The sequence below is a fragment of the Camelus dromedarius genome, chromosome 14 (assembly GCF_036321535.1).
Source record: "Camelus dromedarius isolate mCamDro1 chromosome 14, mCamDro1.pat, whole genome shotgun sequence".
NCBI lineage: Eukaryota > Metazoa > Chordata > Mammalia > Artiodactyla > Camelidae > Camelus > Camelus dromedarius.
In genome coordinates this window covers 14486150-14512835 of record NC_087449.1, presented here as the reverse complement: position 1 = coordinate 14512835, position 26686 = coordinate 14486150, and the positions used below count along the sequence as shown (strand labels likewise).

General features: G+C 33.5%; 2 protein-coding genes across 2 annotated transcripts in view; one reads left to right on the top strand and one right to left on the bottom strand.

The window, feature by feature from the left end:
* MSH4 (mutS homolog 4) overlaps nt 1-4633 on the top strand; it is a 53922-nt gene extending 49289 nt beyond the window's left edge. Inside the window, exons 19-20 of the mRNA XM_010989044.3 lie at nt 491-579; nt 4442-4633. Coding sequence (XP_010987346.2) covers nt 491-579; nt 4442-4633 — 281 coding nt within the window. The remainder of the gene's footprint in view (nt 1-490; nt 580-4441) is intronic.
* A 6719-nt stretch (nt 4634-11352) lies between these two features.
* On the bottom strand, nt 11353-25323 carry ASB17 (ankyrin repeat and SOCS box containing 17). Its single transcript, XM_010989045.2, has 3 exons — nt 24800-25323; nt 13681-13960; nt 11353-11640 (listed from the first exon to the last, which is right to left on the bottom strand). Exons 1-3 carry the CDS (start codon nt 25195-25197, stop codon nt 11434-11436), a joined length of 885 nt encoding a protein of 294 aa, XP_010987347.1. The 5' UTR covers nt 25198-25323; the 3' UTR covers nt 11353-11433.
* Between the last annotated feature and the right edge of the window lie 1363 nt (nt 25324-26686).

Below are 26686 nucleotides of genomic sequence, written 5' to 3'. Positions count from 1 at the left end.
ACATGAGAATACTAGTTGATAGTTGAATCTGCATGAATAGTCATCTACCTTTATGTCTTCTGAGAAATGTCTCCCTCATTGATGCTAGATAGATGAATACTCAGCTGTAGGCTTTTCCGACCACACATTCTTCTACCTTGCAAAACCCATATACTAACTGAATTTGTAGTTGGAATTTCAGTGCTATTACTATTATTTGATTTTTGAATTCTCTCTTCCTTTCCCTATCATGTTTTCAGCTATCTCATAGATATTTTGAGTGGTAATTGTTATTCTAATTTGTCTTACATGTCTTCGCAAGTAATTAAATCTAGTAATTGCTCAGTTGTCATCCAGAACTTAAGAAAACTTAATTTTGAGAATTGTTAAGTAGTTCATAAATACCTAAGAAGGAAGATTCAAATCTGTGAAGAAAAGACTAATACTGGTTCAAACAAACACAAGGATACCAGCAATAACAATATTGAAGCCCCATTGTTTATCATTTTAGGATTAAAAGCTGCAGAGGTATCATCACTCCCACCATCAATTGTTTTGGATGCCAAAGAAATCACAACTCAAATTACTAGACAAATTTTGGTAAGAAACTTTTTAGCAATACAAATTGTTTTTCAAATTCAAGGAAACACTTTTAGTGTACATGTTTATTATGGCCTAAACAAACTAAAAAATAAATGGATCTAAATATATGATAATTAATAATTGAAATATTTAAAACAAAAACCTAATTACTAAACAAAGAAAATCCTTTTTACTTCTCAAAACGTTTTTGGTTTGGTCGATTATAATTTTTCCCAGCAAATCTACTAATAAGATAGGAAACCAAAGTTAAACAGTTCATTATTGCTACATTAACTTTATGATAAATAAATCTCTATTATAATGTAAGCATTAAAAATGAGAATCATTATGCACAAAATTTTCATTTTTTTATAGTTTTCAAAGCTCCTCTATCCATTATCATATATAAGCCTCAACTCTTCATGACGCAGTTAGTTCTAATAAAAGATAAATAATAAAGGTATTATTTTTACTTACATTTTTACAGCTGAGGTTCTCAGAAGCTAAGTGATTTGCTAAGAAGCAGTAGATCCAACACTAGATTCACATCTGTTAGCTAAAAATTTGGAAATCTTTTTTTGTTTGTTTTTTTACATTAGGTTGCTTTATATTGTTTTACAAATCCAGTGTGTTCAGTAAACAAAGCTAGATGCAGTAGGAAATTTTCTTCAGTGTTAACAGTTTCTTATGTCTTTCAATCTTTCTTATTCTGCCTTCAGTTTTTATTGTATTCTTCAGTCTTTTGACCTCCTAGGCTGTCTTTATGACTTGCCCAATTATCCCATTGGAATTCGTTCCCCAGTAATTTTGGCAGTGCTTCACTTCTGAAGAACGTCTCATTGCCTAGTTCTTCAGAATTCTTGCTAAATTCCAATTATGGCAACCTATCCAATAGCCTTCTAGACTTTGGATTTCTTGATGCTGCTCAAAATATATTTAAGACAGGCATATTTTATCCACTGCAAATTAATATGTTCTAACTTTAGTTGAATATTTTACTGGATAGTTTTTTTCTTCTCTACTAATCTATGTGGTTTCTTATAGTAAGTCTTTGAAAATGTTTCTGCTTTTCCTAAGCCCTCAATAACCTTACTCTCTACAAAAAATTTAGTTCCTATACTTTTGGAGAGACTTGAGGTTGTCCTAATGAGTCCTTGATCCTTTCTTCCTTCAGAATTCTATTTTGGAACTTCTGTTCTTCACGCATTTCTTTTCCTTCCTATATCAGAGGAAGACATTACCTTTCCTTTTTAAGGTTAACTTTTCTACCTTCTTTCCATCTCCATTAAATTTCTTCTCTTCTCCTTGTATCCTTAGTGTTTTTTCCCACTGAATTTTTTTTTTCTATGAATGTAGTTAGGTTTTTTCTCAAGAAAGCTTTTTTTGGGGGCGTGGGGTGAGACAGGTAATTAGGTTTATTTATTTAATGGAGGTACTGGGAATTGAACCCAGGACTTTGTGCATGCTAAGTGCACACTCTACCACTGAGCTATACCCTTTCCCCACCTTTTTTTAAACCTTACTTCTCAAACTGTATTTCTCTTCCTTTTATTGCCAATTCTCGAAAGTAATTTGTACTTGCTTCTTTTATTTTCCACTTGCAAACTGAATCTTGTCATCACTCTACTGAAAATTTTCTCTTAAATACCAACTAATCGTAAAATCTTATGGCCTTTTTTCACTTCTCATCTTCCTTGTTATCTCTGTAGCATTAGACACCACCCTTCTTTCCCTTTTCATAATTCTGTGTCTTGGCTACTGTGGAATTGTCCTCTACTGGATGTTTTCATTCTTCGACGTCTTTGATTATTACTTCTTTCCTTTTTTCACTAGTGTTTTTTTATTATTCCACCTGTTAAATAGAAGTATTTCTAAGATTTTACCCTTGTTTCTTTGTTTAAAATTCTATATTCTTGGTGATCTCATCCTTTTCTCAGCCTCCATTTTCATTTCTTTTTGACTCTGAATCTGTATATTTTTCTCCAAATTTCTTCTTGAAATCTTAATTTGTGTTCACTCTTCAATAGGTCCAAAATTAAATTTGTCATCTTCTGAAAAATCTCTCATCTCCACTTTCAGATCTCCCAGTGACCCACCAGAGTCTGAGTCCTTCTTAATTACGTCTCATTAGGACGATGCAGTAGGTTCTCTCTCTCTTTGAACCCATCATTCTATTTACTTCTACCTAATTGTCTTCTAATGCATAGTTCTTATCATGTTTCCTGCTCAGAAACTTTCAGTTGAACTCCTTAGCCTAATGTTGAAAGTCTTCTATGATTATTTCTTAAAATATAATCTGAAGATTGCCTACGTTAGAATCATCTGGGATTCTGGGTACCATCCCAAATTTTAAAGGGTCTCCCATGACTCAAGAATTTATATTTTTAACCAGTTTTCAGATGATTCTTAAGCATACTACAGTTGGTTAACTACTGTTTTATGTTCTCCCTTGATTTACTACCCCAACCTTACATAACATTACTCAATTTAATTATAAGCTACATTTCTGCCACATTGAATTACTTGTTTCATTATTTTGACCTGATTGTGTACTATGTTTTCTAATGTGTCTGCTTTCTCTGTTTCCTCCATCTGGAAAGCTCTGCCTTCTAGGCTTTTCTGTCCATTTAGATTCTTTCCAAATACTCCATCCTATTTTAGCTTTTCTTGATCCAAGCTGGAAGTGAACTTTCTTTCCTCTGGGCATTTTGTATCTCTCTTATGGGACTTTTCATTATCACCTAATCAATTGCTTGTAAACATGTCTATTTCACTGTAAGACTGAGCTTTCTGAGTTCCATTGTCATGTCAGGATGACATTTTTGTGTTCCCCATAGTCATAAACACAAGGTATAGGGTCTGGAATATAGATAATAATAGATATTCAATAACTTATTTAAAAAACTGATATTTGATCAATCACTGTATCAAATAGATACATGGGTGAATATATGATAATCTTATTCTACCTCATCATATTCATTTTCCTGTAGTGAAAGTAGGGAAAAATCTGGAATTGCTTGTTATTGAGAAGGACTTGAAGGGATTGTATTTCTCTTAGTGAACAGAAACTGACTAGGACTTTACATAAACAGTTAAGATTGAAATGCTGATTCCCCTATCTAGTCAGGCAAAGAGGTGAATGAAGAATTTTCCAACTGTACTCCCAGCCCTGAAGGGAGATACTCAAGGATTGACTGTCTATCTAAAGGTCTTCCAAAGTATTAGAAGATTCCCATTTTAAACACTATTTCTTGGGCATCCTTAAGTATAGTTTGTTAAGAATTAAGGCTTAATTTCAATTAGCTATTTATGGTGATAATTTGAAAAATGTAACTTACCCCTCAGGCAGTATTTTATTTTAGGCTTTGAAAATTTCTGTATATGAACTCCCTTGAGGGACAAGCAGTTTACTGATGACCCATTCTGTCCACCATTTTATTTGTTGGGGAATTAAAGTAGGAGATAGCAGATTAGTATTCTTTATAACATTTATAATTATGAATACTGCATAGCAATGAGCAGTGCTGTTTTCCCAAGCCATTTTAATGAGAAGGCGTTTGTAGAACATAACTCTGGTGGGTTTTCTATTACTTTTTGGTATTATGTTGAGAAATTTGATGTTTTAGCAGATTTTTTTTTCATTGAAAATTGGTTTTCAAGAATCTGTCATAAAATAGTAAACACTCATGAGAAATTTTATTCTCCAAAATAATATTTATTTCTTCTAGTATATTATTTGCTAGTTGGGTGGAACTGACTTATCTAAAGGGATTGGTTAACCATTTGAGTTCTTATCTCTGTGAAAAGAGAGAATATTGCCAAAATAAAAATCATAGTATTCATATTTTAATTTTTATCTATATTTTTTCAATAACAGCAAAACCAAAGGAGTACCCCTGAGATGGAAAGACAGAGAGCTGTGTACCATCTAGCTACTAGGCTTGTTCAAGCTGCCCGAAACTCTCAGTTGGATCCAGACAGTTTACGAACATATTTAAGTAACCTCAAAAAGAAGTATGAAGCAGATTTTCCCAGGTCTGAACAAGTTTCAGGGGAGACTGAAGAATAATAGCAAATCACATCTTGTACTAATTAAATAATATGTCTTAATATGAGAAACCTAGAATTCATTTTTCCCAAGAGAAAAAGCAAATGATATTTGCTAAGTTTTATATTTTAATTGAAAATTATATTAACCTCAGAATTATCATCTATATATTCTATATAAGAAAATACTTGTTATATACCTTGAGATGAGAACTTTTTAAAGGGATGATTTTTATGTTAGAAAAAAATCAGTCTAATGCACTTTTTTCTGATTTATGACACTTCATGTTATTACATCTTAAGTTTATTTATATATACAAGTTATGGTTTCAAATGTTATTGTAAATACTTCAGCTAAAAGAAGCCTTTCTTTTTAGATCAGAAGACTTATGTGAAGTTTTCTTTTACCCTCTTAAAATGAAGTGATATTTTTTATACTATTATTATGACCCAATGATTTCTTAATTAGTACCCCCAAATTCCAACACTGGATGCTGCTGAAGTTTGTTAGAATGATATTGAGAATTTTAAAGTATTCTTTTGGCATTCAGTATAGTTCTAAAGGGTGAAATTCAGCAAATAGTTCTTTTGTAATGCAGAGAGGGGTAGTTACCAAGTAGCCTGGTGTTCCATTTTCTACTCACCAACCTCTTATCTTTTCCCTTTTCCAAATTTTCACTTTTGACCATCTTTTTTAGGTGAGTAACAAAGGCAGCAGGAAGGTAGTATTTATTTGTTTAACCTCAATTGTTGGTTCACAAGGGAGCATTTTATAGAACTGTTTTCCCATAGGCATGTGGCTCACATCACCATTTAGAATTAACCCAAAGGTTTGCTGGGTTTATAAATGGGCAAAAGAAAATGGAAGATCATCAGTTGTTCAGTAACTGCAAAGAGCTGTTGTCTTCTCAAACACTATTTCTGCAGTTCCATCTCAGTAGATGACTTAGTCACATAATCTTAGCCCAAAGACCTAAGACAGAGAAGTTATTACTGGAAACTAAGTTTGTGGAACTCAGGGAATACATTCAGTAAGCTACAGGAGTCATAGAAATTTGGAAAAAAAAAAAACTGTTCAGAGACTGGTTAGGGCCATATTTTTGTTAATGTATGCATATTTTATCTTACAAAATTCAGTATTAATATTTTGACTTTAACTTTTTCTCAGCATTCTAAGTACGTATTAGTAGCTAGATATATTGAAAAAATGTATCCTTTGAATGATACACATACTTTTCTTGAAAAGTAAATGTAAACTAGTGCTATTAATTACATTAGATATGTATTAAATGTCCTATTGGACTACATATTCCCTATTGTCATGCTTTATAAATAGAGCACAACGGTATTTGAATTTAACCATTAGCTACATTTTAATTCACAGCCTTTGAAATGAATTACATTTTATGAAGTCATTCCTAAAAGCAGATGTTTTAGGCTTGTGCAAATTTCTAGAAGGCACTGGGGAAGGAAAGGGCATGGCAGATTGTTTGGGAGGGCAGGGAGGAAGCAATAAAAGATGGAAGGAGAGCAGGGCCATGGAAGAAAAGCAGGCAAGTAGAGACAGGCATGAAGTATTAAATATGCTGAATGTCATTTCCTCAAATGTATTAACTTCCCTTTACATTTAAGTCCAATATTAAGTTCCACCAGATTTTCAAGAAAGTCTTCATCATTTAGAGCTTTTGATGCAAAAACTGCAGCCAATAGATTAATCCCTTTTATTTTAGATTTGGAATACTGAAATAAAAATGGGTTTATATCTTCTTAAAATTTAATTACTCTTTCTTCAATCGTTTTGTGTGTAGCAGAAACATATGAAAAAGCAAATCAAATGAAGATATAATTGTTAAGTCATGGTACTGCAGAATAGAGGTGAATACTAGTGCGACAATCCATTCTTTAATTTTCAGGTCTATTTGCTCTACTCTTCAGTACCTCTTCGCCTTTGCCTTTCTCTAAAATTATAGATCATTATCTCATAATCCAGCCTTTTAAGATAAATGTCCATAATGTTTTTGCAAACTCCTTTAATTTCTACGTCAAAGCCAAACTTTTAGTCTGTTCCACTTTTCTCCTCCCATAAAGTAATCATTTTTCAAGTCTAAAAGTAAGGTATATGGGAGTAGAGGAAAAAGCTTATCCTTATTCCTAGGAAGTAATACATTTGTTTATTTAATTTACATACAATAAAATTAACTTTTTTGGTGTACAGTTTTTATGAATTTTAGCACGTTTATGGATTCATGGAACCACTACCATAAACAAAAGATACAAGACAATTCTGTCACTGCCAAATGATTCCCTTAGTACTGTCCTTTTGTAGCCAGATTCTTCTCTGCCCCCTAACTTTAACCCAGCAATCACTGAGGATGGTTAAGCATTCTTTTCCTGTAGTTTTGTTTTTCTGCAATCATATAGCATATAACCTTTTGAGACCGGCTTCTTTTACTGAGCATAATGCATTTTAGAATTGATCCATGTTCTTGGGGCCTTTTTGTCGCTGACTAGTATTCCGTTGTTTGTATGTAGCACAGTTTATCAGTTCACTCACTGAAGGATATTTGGGTTTCTAGTTTTTGGTGATTATGAATAAAGCTGTTACAAATATTTGTGTACAGATTTTTGTGTGATAAGTTTTATCTGTGTTAAATAGGAATGAAATGGCTCTGTCATATTTAACTTCATGAGAAGCTGCCGAATTATTTTCCAGAGTGGCTATTCCATTTTGCATTTCTGTCAGCCACGTATGAGACGTCAATTGTACCACATATTCTTTAGCACTTGGTGTATTGTCAGTTTAAAAAAAAATTAACCATTCTAATAGGTATGTAGTAAGGGCATTTACAAATTTTAAAGCTATTCTGATCACTCTTTAGCAAGCAGCAATTTTTAAAGCACTTTTTCCTAAATTATTTTTTATCTGCTTTTTAGTTTAACCTCTCTGGTAGCACATTTTAAAATCTTCCTCTTTACACAAGAGTTTCAGAGTAGGCCTTACTGTTAAAAAAACTAAAAGAATCTCATTCAATAGTATATACTGTGGCGCAGGCTACATACTAGGTGTGAGGAGCCCAAAAGGTGTCTTGACTTTGAGGTAGGCTTTTCAGGTGTAGTAAAGAGAAAAAACACATATATTTGGGTTGGAATACCATGAACACAAAACGTTGTAAACTGACTATACTTCAATAAAAATGTATATACACAAAATAAATAAATAAATAATAGATGAACATATTCAGAAGAGTAATGGCACGAAAAAGTGTACAATTCTTTGTGGACCAAGGAAGTTTAAAGGGTAATAAAATATGTCAGGTGTTCAGAAAGGGAAGAGCATTTTAGACAGAAGGATCAGAATATGTAAAAGCAAAGAGGTGTGAAGCAGTAAGCAGTTTGGTTTAGTTCAGGGATAGAGTGCATGTGAGCGAGTGACATAAAGATGAAGTAGGTTCTAGCCATTTCTCCTTTAGATGACTGAAGAGTTTTAAGGCAACTTGCTGGAGAGTGGAAGAGGGTGGTGGTGGTAGTAGGGGGATAACATGATTAGATTTCCATTTTAGAAAGATCATCTGAGTGGTAGCATAAATAGTTTTGGAATGTGTGATTGAAACCAGAATCAAAGAGACAAGATAGTTTAAGAAACTATTCAAGTAGTCCAGAGGAGAATTGATGAATAAAGGTAGAAAGAAGTTAGAATGGAACAGGGGTGTGTGCGTGTGTGTGTGTGTGTGTGTGTGTGTGTTTATGTAAGAGGAGAATAAAGAGGGTGGAGTGGATGGTAGAGGAGAGAAGACAGTGATTTGGAGATCTTAAGGAGATTTAGTGCTGATTAACTAGATTTAGTGACTCATCAGATTTTTTATTGAGTGGAAGGTGTCATGGATTGAATTGTGTCCCCTTGAAAAAGATACATTAAGTCCTAACCCCCTGTACCTCAGAATGTGACCTTTTATTTGGAAATAGGATCATTTCAAATCTAATTATTTAAGATGAGGTCATTCAGGAGTGGAGTGGGCCCCTAATCCAATATGACAGGTGTCTTTATGAAGATTACCATGTGAAAACACACTCAGGGATAACGCTATGTGAAGACAGAGGGTTGAAGTGGCACATCTACAAGCCAAGGAATGCCAAAGATGGCTGGAAAACCCCTAGAAACTAGGAACACGCAGGGAAAGATTCCCCTACAGGTTTCAGAGGCAACATGGTTCTGTTAACACCTCAATTTTCGACTTTCAGTCTACAAAACTTTGAGACAATAAATTTCTGTTATTTTAAGCCACCTAGTTTGTGTTACTTTGTTATGGCAGCCCTAGAAATCTAGTGCAGAAGGGAAGAGTTAAATATGATTGTAGCTTGTGATACCATCAACCATGTTGAGAAATATGGAAGTAATAGGAATTCCAGTAGAAAAGTTCCAGAAATTTAGATGCTGCTTATTGCTCACTCTCTGGCATAGGTATAAACTATATTCAGTAAAAGTAATGACTAGATCAAATTCATTAAGCTCTCTTAGAGTTGAAGTAAGAAGAGGATGGAAGAAAAGGATGGAAATTAGAGAATAAATGTAAAAAGTTTTGCTAAAATATTTTCCCAGAAGAATCACTTAGTCTGGGTCAGTAATCTATGAGTGTTTCTTTATAAATTAGATTAAGGGTAACTTTTCTTTTACTTTCTTCATATTAGCACATATTTTCAGCCAAAGTAAACTATCTTACATGCGACTGGTAAAATATTTAAATATCAATATACTTTGTGTTGTATGAACTTCCTATTTACATTTATGAGCTTAAAATATGCTCAATAATAATTAAATATAGTATAACTAATTGTAATAAGTAAGCACTTCTATAGTTCAATCCTATAATACGTGTAAGGGAATGAAAGTGGAAGGAAAGGAAAAGCAAGTGATCTAGTTATATTGTTACTTTGCTGTTTTCCATTCTGTACTTTAGAAACTTAAATCATGCAATTGTTTTTATCTTACTGTAGGACCAAAATGGATATCCTTTTCTTATGAATTGTCAAAGTTTTCATAGTCCCCAGATTGCATGTAGACAGTGGGAATGAATACTGCCATAATCTGCTAAAATGGATCTAAAAGCAGTGATGTGGGAAACAGATTCTTATTGTCAAGAACTGTGAAGTGACTAAGATTTTTTTTTACCTTGCTTGCAAACCAGCAGTTTGCAGGTTGAATTTCATATTTGCTGTCCAAAGACTAAAAACTGGGTTAGAAATAAAGGAATTTATTACTAATGGCACAGTATGCAGCATGAGCTTCATGTTTGTGTTGTTTCCACATACCGCTACCATCTACGACATGGAGTAGTCCAGGCAGATGAGCACACAGTGGATTGGTGGTACAGCTGAGGAACCCCAAGCTTGGGAAATTCCAATCTTTTATAATGAGCTTCAAGCAAACCTGCTTGACCATTTCCCCAGAGGGAGACATTGCCTTTATTATATTAGATATTGAGCAAACATGCCCCCTGCTCAGAGGGAGCCGCTATCTCTGTCTTCTAAGGCTGCTCACTATACAAACATATCTAAAAAGATAGTAAAGAGTAAGGCAGTCAGTGCCTCTTCTCATCAGGCAGGTGAAAACATGGGAGACCCATGGAGAATTATCTCCCAGTTCTCATCTTTGTGTCGCAGTGACCACATAGTTATATAGAGAAAAATCTAGTACTATAGATATTCAAAAAGAAAAGAGCTAAAAAAACTATAGTAGAATACATTCTAATTTTTTAAAGATAAGTTTCTTTGTAACCAATGAACATGCAGAGTTAACTGATAATGTTTCCATTTTGATGCAATACTGGGTCAAAATTGTTCATTTCTTTGTTTGTATTAAAAGGTTTGTATTTGGGAGTGGGCAGAATGGGTGAAGGTGGTCAAAGAGGACAAACTTTCAGTTATTTAATAAATAAGTTCTGAGGATGTAATGTACAGCATTGTGGCTATAGTTAATAACACTGTATTATATATTTGAAAGTTGCTAGGAACGTAGATCTTGAGTTCTCACCACAAGCAGAAAATTTGTAACTATGTGTGATGATGGATGTTAACTAGATTATTATGGTGATCATTTTGCAGTATATATATTTGTTGAATCATTATGTTACATACTTGAAAGTAATGTAATGTATGCAATTACATCTCATTTAAAAATACCATTGGACTAGTATTTAAAGGTATCACATATGAAAACATCCAAGCTCCATGTTGTAACTTAAGGCTAGTTATTTTCAAATATAATCCATTTCTATCATCCTGCTCCCAGTACTTTAGTTGACTAATTCTTTACCTTGTATTGTTTGCGACCATGGCTGCTACAGAACTGTAAATTATTCTTTGAAGGAAGGGATCACATCTTAATTTCATTAATTATTTCCCACTACCAAACACAGTGTTTTATTTGCCAAATAACTCAATAAATACTTGTTACTATGAATACAAAAGATAAAATAATATTTACTTAACTTAGAAATTCTGAGAGCTTCAGAGCTCAGAACATTAATATGACCAAATTTTCCACAAGTAAAAAGAATACTGTAAGGCCAAAAACAACTTTTAAGAACAGAATAAAAGTATAAATCTAAAATATTTTAAAAATGCATATAATTTGTTCCATTGTAGAGAAGAGTATGTGTAAAGCCATATGTTGATTTAAAAGTGATTCAGTTAGGGTGTCATGTGAAAATATATTTTCTAATGGAATGTTCAAAGCAATAAAAGTTTGTGTGAAGTTAATAGTTTATTAACTGCTAAGCCATATAATGGTTAGCATCCTTAAAGAACGCAGGAAAAAGATGTCCATTAGCTTTCTAAGTTCAGGTAGTTCTGCAGACGAACAGGAATTAGAAGGGAAAATATTCCATTTGGGAGCATATTGTTGGTCAATAGTTGAGCCCTGATGGTTATTCTGCAAAGATGTAATAGTTCACATGGATCTTTGTATCTTGTTGGAGGAATGTAGTCCAACCAGTTTGAAATAATTGGACGTCTTCCTAAACTTAGTTGTGTCTAAAGAAAAGGAAAATATTTTAATTTTGTAGTATTAATTATTGTATTAGTCCAAATTATTAACATTTAAAAATTTTATTTAGATTCCTAAAATTATCTTAAATTTATATAATCCTTACAAATATTTTTTCTAAAGCATTTTCACCTGAAGTAAGTATTTTATTCCCATTTTATTCTCAAAATGATATATGAAGTTTATATAATATATCTGAGGACACAAAACATTATTTCTTACAACTATGAACCTGTATATGTTTTTAATTTTAGACAGATCATACACTTATGTTTTTATCAGCTTCTCCTTTTAGAGTAGTGTTGCCAATTTGACCACTCACTGGAATTATCAAGGGTAGTTTAGAAAATACCAATATTGAGGTTCTGCTCCAGTTAGGCTGGGACTGGGGACAGACAACATAAATCCTGAAAGTTGCCCCAGGTGATTCCAACCATTGTAGAGTACAGCTTTGTAGTGCTGAATGACGAGAAGACCAGACAGGAGGCCCAACCATATGAAGATAACTTTTTAAGTTTTAGTTAAAGTACCCTTTTAAAGATTTAACTCTAGAAGCCAAAATTATTAGGCTGACTTAGAAGTAAAGGACATTGCTGTATTATAGAGATGCTTCTCTAGTAGAAACTGCTCTACAGACCAAGTGACACTTTAACTTAAATGATAACACAGTTTTTCATTATTCAATAAATGGTTGTTTAAAGAATATCTTGTATAAACTCAGCACTGAGCTCGGTGCTTGGGATAATTGCTAGGGTATGCAAAATACATCATCTCTGTGCTCACAGAGCAGGTAAAAGTAAAGATATCTAAATATATATTTACAATAAAACTGCTAGAAAATGTAGAAATGCAAAGCAGGGCCACTAAAAGTGTTTTTTAAGCTGGTTTTTATGCCATCTTCTACCTTCTTGCTCAGTGCTACTTCACTTATTAAACTGCACCTGACTGGAATCCAGCTTTAATGTCTTTGCCACTCAGGCAGGTGATTTTGATTAACTCCCTCTATAGCAGTTTTCTGTTTTGAGTGTACCTCAGGAACATGCTGGTCGAGAATCAGTATGTCCTATAATAATTATGCAGGACTGACACTGGACAAAGACAAGCAAATTACTGAAGATGCAAAAATTAAATTTTTTGTTTGTTTTACAAATTGGTTGCCAAAATAATCTGATCAATTTGCACCCCTGACAGTGGCCCAGGCACGGTTGATTAATATGCATTGTTGAGGCTTAAAAAAAAAACAGCAAAGTTATATTTCTTGGGAGTTTATTTCTGAAGTCCCACCTTTCAAGATAAGGGGAACTGCTAGATTCCTTGGTAATTTGACCGGTTTAAATTTATAGGGGTTTGTCTTTAAGAAAAGACAAAGAAAGCTACCCCTTTAATATGTCTTACTTCTTGCTACTAGTAGACATGATACAATTTGATGCTGAAACTTGCAGTTCATTTTGACAGGGTGAACATGTTCTCCAGATAGTTGTTTTTTTCCTCTAAACTTTATCAAGGAGAAGTTCTCCACATTTCTGAGGGGTAATTTTCAACTGGACAAACGTTTTAAGCTTTTATTTATATTTTCATGCTTAAAATTGTTCAGGAATTTTGAAAAGGAAAGTATATTTTTGCATATGTGATTGTGTTTGTAGGGAGAAATGTAACTCACTTTAAAACATTCTGTTGGAAAAGAGATCTGTTAAATTTTTAATTTGTTGTATTTTTAAGAGATATCCTAATAAACAGGTTATTATGTAATTAGAATGTAATAAGAACATATATCTAGTTAATAACTACTAAAATAACTATACATTTAACTTAAAAATTCTTTCGTATTTAGAAGACAAATTATGAAATAAAGAACTAATGTTCAATATGATTTGAATTTTGCCTATTTTAAATTTACAAGTGTATACTCAGTGATTAATTTTCACTAAATCTATAGAATTAAAAATTAACTTTATTCTTGCCTTGCAATTTTATCTTAAAATTGATCAATATTTGCACCCAAATCCAAAGTACAATATTTTGCTTACCTCTATTTCCCTGATTGAAATGACGGAAAGCACTCTGGAACACAGCACTAAACATGTTTTGGCATCTTCCTGGATGTCTACCAATTCATGATCAACCATTATTCTCACTCTTGAAGGGTAGAGCAGTATTGTTAACACAATGTTGATAGGGTTTTTTTCTCTTTCTAAGATTCCATATTGCAGGAGGATTTTTAAGATACTGGATTGTCTTGTCTGAGCTACGTAGAGTAGAGGCGTGATGCCACTCAATGGGCTTGGACAGTATACTGGTGTGAAAGTTCTGTGAATCAAACAAACAAAACCGCACTGAATACAGAGTTAAAGAATGTGGTAAACACTTTGTCTTAACAGTAATGGTAAAACAGTATTACCTTAAATAGTAAATATCTTAGATAATTTTAATGTAACTTTACTTTTATATATTATATGTATTAAAAAGAGTTTTCCACTCTGAATCTAAGCCTACCTGAAGATTAAATAATAAGAAAACTCTTACTGCACATTTAACCCCCCTTTACGCTTGTAAAAACAGACAAAAAAAGATTTATAGAGTGTGGAAAGTGTTTACTTTTAGTAATAGCAATTCTGTTTCTCTAAGAAATCCATAGTGATTAGAACTAGTATTATAAAACTGATGTAGTTCTGGAAAATCTAAAATGGAAAAGGTGAACAGACTTATAAATTTCACTTTATTATTAGAACAAAATTATATAACCCTTTTGATATATGTTTCTTTTGTTGTTGTTGTTCTTAATCGTATATCAGACTTCAGGTTGAATTGAGTTTGAAGATTAGACTAAAAAGGAGTAAGTGCAACTACCTTAGTTCTATGTTTTTCACTTTAATAAAATTAGAGTTGGTATTTTTAGGTTTAAGAAATGTAAGTTATGATGAGAGCCATATCAGGTCCTTCAAGGACAGAATTTAATTTTCCTTCTTCAGTAGAGTTTTGAAAGTTTTCTGAAATCTTGTTTTTCCTGGACTTGAAAATTTCTCTTCCCTTATGACAGAAAATTTTATTTTTTTCTAATTGCATATAGCTCTTGTAACTGCTTCATTTAATAGACATTTATGTTTGCTATTGAATTGATCACTATATGTAGGTAGAACATGGTAGAACCACTCACAGGAGATTTTGTATTATCAAGCCTTGATTTAGCCAAATAAACATGGCTTTTGGGACTAAAGAAGTGGAACTTTATTTGTGGTCCTTGTTTCTGGAATTCTCTTGATTTGTCTAATAAAATACTAACATAGCCTTCAGGACAGCATATAAACTATAAATATTAGTTTTGGACAATTAGGCAGAACAAGGAAAACATTATTCAAAAAGAACTTTAAGATTTCAATTATTAATATGGGAAGCAACATGATATGATGCTAAAAACAATGGAGATTTAAGGGTTCTAGGTTCTGGTTTTCCTAACTAGCTGTGTGATGTTGGATAAGTCAGCATCTTTTGAGTCTCAGTTTTCTTATGCATTTATGTGTTTATTCATTTGCTCATTCATTCATTAATTTATTTAACACTCGCTTGTCCAGAGTGTCCTGAGTACTAGATATGAAGAGATATATGAAAGATACAGTCCTTGATCTCAAGATGCTTATTATAGTCTAGTAAGGGAAACAGACAGGTAATTCAACAAATACAATACAAGGTGATAATTACCATAATAGAAAAGACGCTTGGGGTACTATAGAAGCACTGAGACTCTCTCTGGAATAATCGTTGCCTGTAAATTATCCTGGAACTAGAACTTGAAGGATTAGTAGGTGTTTGCCAAGAAAAGGATTGGAAAGAATGTTTTATTTACAAACATGAACCAAAACCAACACTGGAGTATTGTTATGCATGAACTAGCTATATAAAATGAATGGTTTGTATTCGATAAGTTCTCTGGTTGAAGTGTATTTGGGGGTCCAAGAGACCTCCCCTGTGGTGATTCCCTTGTCAGGAGTTCTAAAACCCACAGTTTGAAAATTACTAGACCAAATAGTTTATCTCCAAAGCTTCACTGAGCTCTGAAATGCCAAGATTTTGTGATTAAGAAATAAATTGTGTGGTGTAGTGCAGAATAGCATTTTAGAAATTAAGAAGTGGGGTTTTGTCATCACTCTGTCAGTAGTACTATATATATCATTTTAATTCTGTATAAAATACACACACATACCCCCCCACACACACACACATTCATAGAATCATCTCCAGATCAATATTGTCCTGGACATCTATCTCATCTTCTCCACAGATACTTCCAACATATATCCAAACATGAACTCCTTAACTACTTCTGTATTCTCTCTCCTGATTATTGGTATTTACTTTCCCAAACCACCACTACATTCAACTCTTTTACATTTCTTTGACTTGTGTATGTTCTTCCCCTCTGTTTTCAGTTCTGGGACAAGTCTTGCTCATTGTATAAGACCCTGTCTAATAAACTCTTGTGCAAAGTTTTCTTTGATTGCTTGACTTTTTCCTTACTCCACATGGCACATTGTACATAGCTCCATTAAGCCCTTACTGTTTCGGACAACTTGCTTAATGTCTCTAATCTTTCATTTTCTTATCTTCAAAACAAATGGGTGGGCAAGATAAACAATAAAGTTTTAAGCTCTATGGGGCAATACTTTTTGTCTGTTTAGTCCACTATTATATCCCTAAATGCCTAGAACAATGCTTGGCCCATAGTAGATACTCAAATATTTGCTAATTGATTTTTTTTACTATTATCCTGAAAAAAATATTAATTTTAAATTTATTCTGTAGCTCTTGGGTCTAATAAGATTTTTAGTGAAGCACAATCATTTAAATTTTTTAAAAGCAATCTAATTTATTCATCTTGCTAACTCTTAAGAAGATATTTGACTTAAGAGTCTTATAAGTATGGGAAATCAGAGGACTTGGGAGACAAAAAATACTCCAAGTGGCCCTTGTTAAGATTTAGAGCTATTAGTTGATTTTAAGATATTGAGGTTGACATTACCTTTAGAAGATATTTTGGACCCAAAATGTTGAAAACGTAACTAAAACTCCAATAGGTTTAAAATGAGATTTAAAAGTCTGATCTGTACCCAAATGACATTTGAGTAATCCTCATGTTTAAAGAGCACGTTACTGTAAGCCAAAATTGGCTTAATCTGTACCGACAGTTAATTATAGCAGTACTTATATGGATGGAATGAGACAAGCAAAGCAAGAATCAGTTTTTAAATGTGAGGTTAATGAACTGAACCCTCTGTTTTTGAAAACCTGTCATACACACTTATGAAATGGGCATAATATTTCCATATAGACATGCAGAGAATGATTCAGTTTTGTAGCTATAATAATTATTTCTAATTTTTCCAACTATTTTTCTTTTAGTTTCTAGCTGCCAAATTTAATAGATGTTTATTCGTAATAATTTTATCTCTGATACTTGACACAGGTTTTTTTTTTGAGATGTTTTCCCATGGCCCTGTGGGACCATTCTTTTCAAGTTATGCATCTCTTTGACTATTCATTCTCAAGTCTCTTTCACTGGTTTCTCTGCCTCTGCCCTCAACATCTAAGTAAAGTAGATGTAGTCTTTTAACCAGCTTTCATCTGACTAATTGTTGTCAGAAAATTTCATCTATGACCATAATTTTAACTACTGTCTTTTAATTTATTCAACAAATATTTATTGAATATATGCTACATGCCAGGCACTGTTTTGTGTACTCAGGATATATGAGTGAACAAAACAAAGTTGCCAGCCTTCTTGCTGATATAGTAGTGAGGGGTAACAGACAATACAGAATGAACATAGCAAACAAGTAAATTTTATAATGTGTTAGAAAGTTTGATAAGTACTGTGGGAAAAAGAAAAAGGGCAGGATAAGAAGTATGGAAGTGCTGGGAGGTGAAGTGAGGTCATTTTTCAACTTAATTTAATTACATTATTTTAAAAAAGTGTAGTTGACATGCAATATTATATACTGGTTTCAAGTGTACAACATAGTGGTTTGATATTTATATACATTATGAATTGATTACAATTAACATCTATCACCATTCAAAGTTATTACAATATTATTGACTGTATTCCTTATGCTGTACATTATATTCTCATGACTTACTTATTTTATAACTAACAGTTTGTACCTCTTGGTCCCCTTCACCTATTTCTCTCAATTCCTCAATACCCCTGCCCCGAAGCCAACAGTTTGCTGTCTGTATCTATGGGTATGTTTCTGTTGTTTTTGTTAGTTCGTTTGTTTTATTTTTTAGATTCCACATATAAGTGAAATCATACAGTATTTGTCTTTATCTGTCTGACTTATTTCATTTGGCATAATACCCTCTAAGTCTGTCCATGTTGCCACAGATGGTAAGATTTTGTTCTTTTTTATGGCTGAATAATAATCCATTGTATATATGTATATATACACACGCACTACTTCTTTATCCATTCATCTGCTGATGGACACTTAGGTTGCTTCCATATACTTGCTATTGTAAATAATGCTGCAGTGAACATAGGGGTGCATGTATCCTTTTGAATTAGTATTTTCATTTTCTTCAGTTAAATACCCAGAAGTAGAATTGCTGGATCATATGGTAGTTCTATTTTAAATTTTTTGAGGAACCTCCATACTGTTTTCCATAGGGACTGTGCCAGTTTGCATCCCCACCAACAATGCACAAGGGTTCCCTTTTCTCTACATCTTTACAAACACTTATTTGTTGTCTTTTTGATAATAGGCATTTTGGCAGGTGGGAGGTCTCACTGTGGTTTTGATTTGCATTTCTCTGATGATCAGTAATATTGAGCATTTTTTTTTCACATATCTGTGTACCATCTGTATGTCTTCCTTGGAGAAATGTCTATTCAGGTCATCTGCCCCTTTTTTAATTGGACTTTTATAATATTGAGTTGTGTGAGTTCTTTACATGTTTTGGATATTAACCACTGGTCAGTTATACTGTTTGCACATATCTTCTTCCACTCAATAGGTTGCCTTTCCATTTTGTTAATGGTTTGCTTTGCTATCCAAAAGCTATTTAGTTTGATGTAGTTCCATTTGTTTATTTTTACTTTTGTTGTCCTTGCCTAAAGAGACATATCCAAAAAAGTATTGCTAATACTGTTTATATAAAAGAGCATACAGCCTATGTTTTCTTCTAGAAGTTTTATGGTCCTCGTCAGGCCTTACATTCAAGTCTTTAATACATTTTGAGTTTATTTTTATATATAGTGTAAAAAAGTGATCCAGTTTGATTCTCTTGCATGCATGTAGCTGTCCAATTTTCCTAACACCATTTATTGAAGAGGCTATCTAAATAGTTTTTGATGGAGTCTTCAGGGTTTTCTCTATACAGTATCATGTCATCTGCAAATAGTGAAAGTTTTAGTTTTTCAAGTTGAATGCCTTTATCCCTTTTTCTTGTCTGATTGCTGTGGTTAGGACTTCAAGGTTGAATAAAAGTGGTAAAAGTGGGTATCTTTAACTTGTTTCTGACCTTAGAAGAAAAGTGTTCAGGTTTTCACCAATTAATAATATGTTAGCAGTGGGCTTGTTGTATATAGCCTTTAATATGTTAGGGTGTGTTCCTTTATAACCACTTTGTTGAGTGTTTATATCGTAAATTGGCATTAAATTTTGTCAAATGCTTTTTCTGCCTCTATTGAAATGATTATATGGTTTTATTCTTTGTTTTGTTAATGTGGTGTATCAGCTTGATTAATTTACAGAGACTGAAACATTCTTGCATCCCTGGAATAAATTAATCATTATGTGTTATCCTTTTAATGTATTGTTGAATTTGGTTTTTTAATATTTTGTTGAGAACTTTTGCATCTATGTTCATCAGGGATATTGGCATGTAATTTTCTTTCTTTCTTCTTCTTTTTTTTTTTTTTTTTTTTTTTTTTGGTAGTGCTTTTATCTGCTTTTGGTATCAGGGTAATGCTAGCCTCATGGAGTGAGTTTGGGAGCAGTCTTTCCTCTTCAATTTTTTGTATAGTTTGAGAAAGATTAAGTCTTTTTTGACTGTTTGGTAGAGTTCACCTGTGAAACTTTCTGATCCTGGACTATTGGCATTTTCCAGTTTTAAATAGATTGATAGGAGAGCTCAATACTGAAAGGTAGCATTTAGATAAAGAAGAAGGAGATGAAGAAGTTAGCCATTTGGATATTTAAGGACTCTAAGGCAGGAGATGGTACCTGAGGTGGTGAAGGAAGAGCAAGGAAGCCAGTGTGGCTGAAAGTGAAAAGGGTGAGAAGTGGTAGGAAATGAGGACAGAGATAATGGGATATCATATCATGTAAAGCCTTGTAGATCTCTGTGAGAATTTCATCCTTTACTCTAAATGGAATGGAAGAGTCACTGGAGATTCTGAGTAAAAAAGCAGCATGATCTCACCTTTGTTGAGAATTTGTTATGGGATAGGAGTAGGGAAATCTCTTAGCTTGGTATAGGTTGATAATAGTGGAGATGATCAAGTTTTGTGTATTGTTAGAAGATAAACAAAACAGATACCCCTATTAAGATATGGAATGTAAAAAAGAGATGTCAAGGATGACATTACATATCTAGCCTTCTACTGCACATTTCTACTTGGATATCTCTTAGGCTATGAGAACTCATATGTCCAAAGCTGACTTTGTAGGTCTCTTGGAATAAATTTGATAGTTTTGTGGCATCCATTGTGGTAGACTGAATAATGGCCTCTCAATATGGCAAAAGGGATTTTGCAGATGTAATTAGGATAAGGATATTGAGAGGGGAGATTATCCAGATGGGCCCAATAAAATCACAAGAGACCTTATAAGAAATGTCAGAGGAGGATAGTAGCAGAGCCAGTGAAGGCGATTTGTAGATTACTATTTGAAGATATGACTACAGTGTTGGCTTTTTTTTTAAATTAGTTTAGTCTTTTGGGTGGGGAGGAGAGGGGTTGGGATTTTTATTTTTTTGATGGAGGTACTGGGGATTGAACCCAGGGCCTCTCGCATGCTAGGCATGTGCTCTACCACTTGAGTTCTACCACTTGAACTATACCTTCCCCCACTACAGTGTTGGCTCTGAAGATGAGGAAAAGACCATGAGACAAGGAATGCAGGCAGCCTCTAGAAGCTGGCAAAGATAAGGAAATAGATTTTCTCCTAGAGCCTCCAGAAGGAACCAGCCCTGTGGCATCTTGATTTCAGCCCTTATAGCCTCATTTTGGACTTCTGACCTTCAGAACTATAAAAAATAAATTTATGTTTTTTTAAGTCACTAAGGTTGTGGCACTTTGTGACAACAGCAGAATGAAACTAATACAGTCATCAATCAGTCTCAAAATGTAGAAGTCTGAAGATTAACTCTTCTCTCTTTCTTTCATTTTCTACTTCTAATCACCTACAATGTCTGGCTATTCTATTTAGTAATATCTTTTCTTTCCCCCATTGCTATTGTTTTAGTTTAAGTCCTCACTATAATTTACCTGGACAGTTCTGATATCAAAGGATGGCTAGGGGTTGGAGGGAATGGTGGTGGAGAAAAGCTAGTTCTTCCCCCAAAACTATTACAAATACGCATATAATCCTAGCACAGTGGGCATGCTATGCAAATTCAGCTTCAAGAACTCCTCTAACCATCTCCCTTATTTCAACCAGATTGCTCCCCTCAACCCCTCCTATACAGAAATTCTGGAGCTTCTATTGTACCTGGAGTGTTTGAGCAGTCTGCTAACTGGTCTCCCTGCCTCTACCTGCAGCCTCCCTCCCCATAGTCTCATCTTCAAATGGGAGCTGATGAATCTTCTCATACTACAGGTTTGACCTCTGACTGGACATCACCCATGGTGTAAATTTCAGATTTCTTAGTATAACCTACAAAGTCCTTCAGAGTTTCACTTCTACTAGGCTTTATCTCTCACTACTACCTGATTTCCATCTCACTCTCTAGCAATTGCTGAATTGCCTGTAGTCACTGGATACAACATATTTATGTCTCTCTTGGCTTTAGTCAGCCTCTCCCTGCCTAGATTACATTTCTTCAAGGGAAGGACAGGGAAAACTCCTTTCATCTTTTAGAAATCAATTTAAGACATCACTTCTTTTAGAGAGCCTTCTGAGATACCCGCTTCTTCCCAATTGTGTTAACAATGTCCTCTGTTATTCCTACCTGTACATCAGTTATTTTTGAACTTACAATATAATTATAATTTTTTGTATGGCTCACTTACTAGTCTGTGAACTCTCCAAAATCAGAAAATATGTCTACTTTGTATTTGTATCCTCAACAAATAACACAATGCCTGGTGATTAATAAATGATTATTATTTTAACTGAACGACATCATCTTTACTTACAGTCTGTCATACAGTTGCATTTATATGTTTATTGAAGGTTTACTGTAAAAATGAACAAAGTTAAATTCCTTTGCCTCATTAATTCTCTCTCTTCTCCTCCAGGGACCTATTTAGACACTTCATTATTATATTAGGGAAATTATCAAACCAGAGTGTATACAGGGGAAGGTGAAAAAGGAATGATGTTGTTATAGAAATAAAGGAACAGACAATAGGAAACAAGATATTCATTATGGGGACATAATAACTGTGTTCAAATATTTGAGAAGTTATCATATAGGAAAGAGAATGAATGGGCTTTGTTCTTTATAACTCTGGGGACAGAGTTGGAGAAATGGAGACAGAATTTAGTGCACTGTGAGGAAGAAGAATTTAATAAACCTGAATGAAAATTCACTTTTTCATCCAACATAATCTTGATTAACCACTTGCTATGTATCTGCATAGTTCTAGGCACTGAGGATTCAATGTTGAAGAAGCAGTCAAAGTTCCTCCTTTCATGGAGCTTACTTTTAGCAAGAGTAGATAGTGAACAAACCAATGTGTGACTGGAATATAGTGTTCAAGATGGAGAATGACATGAGATTGGATTTTGGAGGTTGGATTTGGGGCCAGATCCTGTGAGACTTTTTAAAAGTGGATATTGAACTTGGATTTTATTCCACTTGTATGGGGAAACTCTGGAGGATTTTAAGCCTGGGTAATATGACCTATTTTACATTTTTATGAGATCACTCAATCTTTTGAGTCAAGAATAAATTATAAGGGTTGAGAGGAAAGAATGGAAGCTGGAAGACTCTTTAGGAATCTATTGGAGTTGTTGAGGCAAGGCGTGATGGTGACTTCACCTATGTTAGAAATGGAGGAGATGAAAAATATAACTACTTAGGATATGTTTTAGAGATAAAGTCAAAAGGATTTGCTGATGTGCTGTGCAAGAAAGAGAAGAATCAAGAATAAATCCTAAATTTCTGGCTTGAGCAACAGAGGCTGTTAATCAAGTGGAGAATTCAGTGGAAGGAGCAAGTTGGCAGGGAGAGGGTGAGTTAGATCAATATTCTGTTTTGTTTCTGTTAAATTTGAGATGCTCTGTGGAGATGTTGAGCAGACATCCTGATATAGGAGGAGGCTGGAGGTCAGAGGAGGGGTCAGGGCTGGAAATAAAGATTTGGGAGTTACTGGCATATCATAATATTTAAAGCCATGGGAGCGGGTAAAATCTTTGAGGGAAAGTGGGTAGTCAGGAAAGAGAAGGGTCCCTGGGAAAGGAATGATTTACTTAAGGAAATAGTTAACTCACTACTACTAGAGCTGTTCAAGCAGAGACCAGTTGAACAGCAACTAGAGATGCTTTACAGGAGCTAATTCCCAGAACGGGAGTTGGGGACGTTTGCTAATGAAGTCGGGTTCCATCTGAACTTAAAATTCTGTAACTCTGAAATATCCAAAAGATGTTGCAGAACATAGAATTGACCTGTAATGTGTTTTACTTTGTGGATACATCTAAGTCAAAATCTATTAATTTTAAAACAATTTATTACTTAAGGCAGTTGTTAATGGCACTCTATCATTTTCCACTGTGTTTCTTTTTCTTTCATTTTTTCCTTTCCTTTTGATTTTCTCCCCTTGCTCTCTATTAATTTTTTTTAATTTATCCTCTTTTCCTCTGTTTTACTCCGTTTTTCTTTCCCATGGACTTGCCAGGGATACACACAGGCATTACTTAGCCCAGCTAGTGACACTCAGTGTTAGAAGCTGCTGATCTCTGCTATAGCCACAAATATATTGGTCCTTAAAGCAATCAAAAAGTGCTATTTGGGGGTTTTATTTATTGATATTCCAGACTTCAGCTATCAGTTTATGTACTTGGGTTATCATTACGGAAAGTAATCCAGTGGTTCTCCAAAACTGCAGTGATACACAACTCTGCTTCAGGCACAATCTAAATTGGTGTAGTCTGAAACTGATCTTATCTGTCTTGTTTTTCATTGCATACATGGTTCTATCATTGTGTCTAGTGCAGTGCCTCATATATAGTAAGGTGATAAATACCTTGTTGAATGAACAAATGCATGTCTGTTCTAATCAAACTAATAGCTAAAACCTAGAAGTAAATTGGAGCTAATGCAAACTATGTGACTTTAAAATTTGTATTACAGACTACAAAGAAGTCATATTGGATATTTTATTCTCATAAGATCCTCAGTAATATTCCTTAGCTAGATTGGCATGTTCAGAATGTGAAAATTTGGTTTTATAACAGAATGAATCATGTATTTGACTTTCATTGTGTTCAATTCTGGAGAATTTAGAGTCAAATTTATCAATGTTTAACTAAAAATAGGGAATTATAATGTTTAATAAGTATTACGAGGTGAATATGTGTGAATATTCCGAATCACATTTTAAAAGTCAATTTATATATATATATACACTGTCATTATACATTCTCAGTATTTTCAAAAAGAAGAGATCACAGTATTATACAAAACTATGTTTTTGACTAATTAGAGAAATCTAAGTTGTCTAACATTGCATTACCTTGTGCACTAACATGTAAGTTTTATAGAGCAAACTGCTAGTTATTTATTGTTACATAATAATATACATTCAGGCAAAAACTTATTGAATAAATAATGAAGGAATGAAAGAGTGAACAAATGAATGAACAATCAAATCAGGATTCCTTATCCATATATGGTCACTATACATATAGATTTTAGAAAAACGTAGTATAATATCCTAAAGAGAAATTTTCTCCTTTTATAGTGAAATATATATGAGATTATTACCTCCATATCAGTGCCAGGTTACAACTTCTGTCTTGAACATAGTCTTTTGTCTTCTTGAGAAGCAATTCCACAAAGTCAGGATTACCTTTTCTGGCAAAAACCCAGTACAGAATTGTATTCACACATATTTCAGTAAATTCAAGATTAAAATTTAGTTCGAAATGGTATCCTGATTTTTCCACAAATGCAATGTAATCTGTGAGTAGAATGTCAAACCCATCCAAGTCGACATACCTCAGAATTTTTGCCAGTGTTCTGTAAATCCTGGGTTCATAACAGTGATATCCCCACTGTCCCAAAAAATGCAAAGATGGTCTTTTAACAATTTTGTCAATGAGATTGCAGAATATATTGCTTCCTAGAGCAGTTTTACGACATAATTTAGAAGATTTACTCATTGCTACTTAAGGCAACGATACAGAAGTAAAATCACAGGAAGTCATACTGTAATCCTTCAGTTACATATTTTGATAATGTGGTAGGCTTTACTCCACAGACAGGAAGTGCCCTTTAAACTGTAGCCAGAAAAAATATCATGTGAAATATTACCATTCAAGTACTGGATGACATCACAATAGCTGGAGATCTGTCATCAGCATAGGTCAGAAATTTGAGATATATGTAACAGGTGACATTTGGACATGTTAGGCAGAAATGGCATGTGTGAGAGCTAAGATATAATATTTTTAACTTTCTAAGAGTTCAGTTCAAGCTAGTATGTATGTTAATCAAGTGCTAAAATCACAGTTTATACATTAGACAAAATAATAATAATCAGATTAATTATTCTTTTTAAGCTATCATGTAACAAAGAATGACAGAATGAAAAAATTCAAGTGCTGTTGTTCTCATGTTCTGCGTGTTCTCACTTAATCCTCACAGAATATTTTCCCTATTTTAGTTGAGGACACAGGCTTAGATAGGTTGAGAGGCCTGCCAATAGTCACTGTATTAATTCTCAGAGAGGAGAGACATCATACAATATTAAACTAAATTTAGAAACTTTGTTTTAGAATTGTAAGTTGTATAGAGATTATTCCTCTCTATATTAGGCAGATATGTACGTTTGGGGCATTCAGAGTACTTCAAGCTTGTTATGGCATCCTTGTCCCAGTAAAATGAAACAGAAATATGTTGATTGTTTTATCATTATTTAGCAGTTAATGCATTAGTCACCTTTCTGTTAAATTTAATAACCTTGGCTGTATTTATTAGCAATTTTAAGGATACTTAAATGTTTTCTTTTTTTCCCTTTGCATATTTTTCTTTACATAACATGAATAATGTCTCTTTAGTAATGGGAAATTATAACTTTAGATTTGCTGTAATTTACTTCCACTAATATTTTATTTTATAAACTCTAAATTCCCTTTTCCTAGGATAGCATGAAAACCTAATAACTACTGTAATCTTTCTGAAAACCAAGAGTTTTGTTGTTTTCCTCTACTTTCTTTTTATTTTCTGTACCTCAAAAAAAGATATTTTAATTGAACTATTTTTATTGATTTCTTAATAATACTACACATAAAGGTTGTACAAAATTGAAACATTATAGAGCCAGTGAAAATCCCTCCTAATTACATTAGCAGTTTTTTTAATAAAAATACAATTTTTAATTATTTATTTTTTAAATTTGAAGTATAGTTGATGTACAATATTATGTTACAAATGTACAATATAGTGATTCATAATTTTTAAAGGTGATACTCCATTTATAGTTATTATAAGATAACTGGCTATATTCCCCGTGTTGTACAATATATCCTTGTAGCTTATTTTTTAATACATAATTATTTGTACCTCTTAATCCCCTATCCCCATGTTGCCCCTCCCCTCTTCCCTCTCCCCACTGGGAACACTAGTTTGTTCTCTAGATCTGTGAATCTG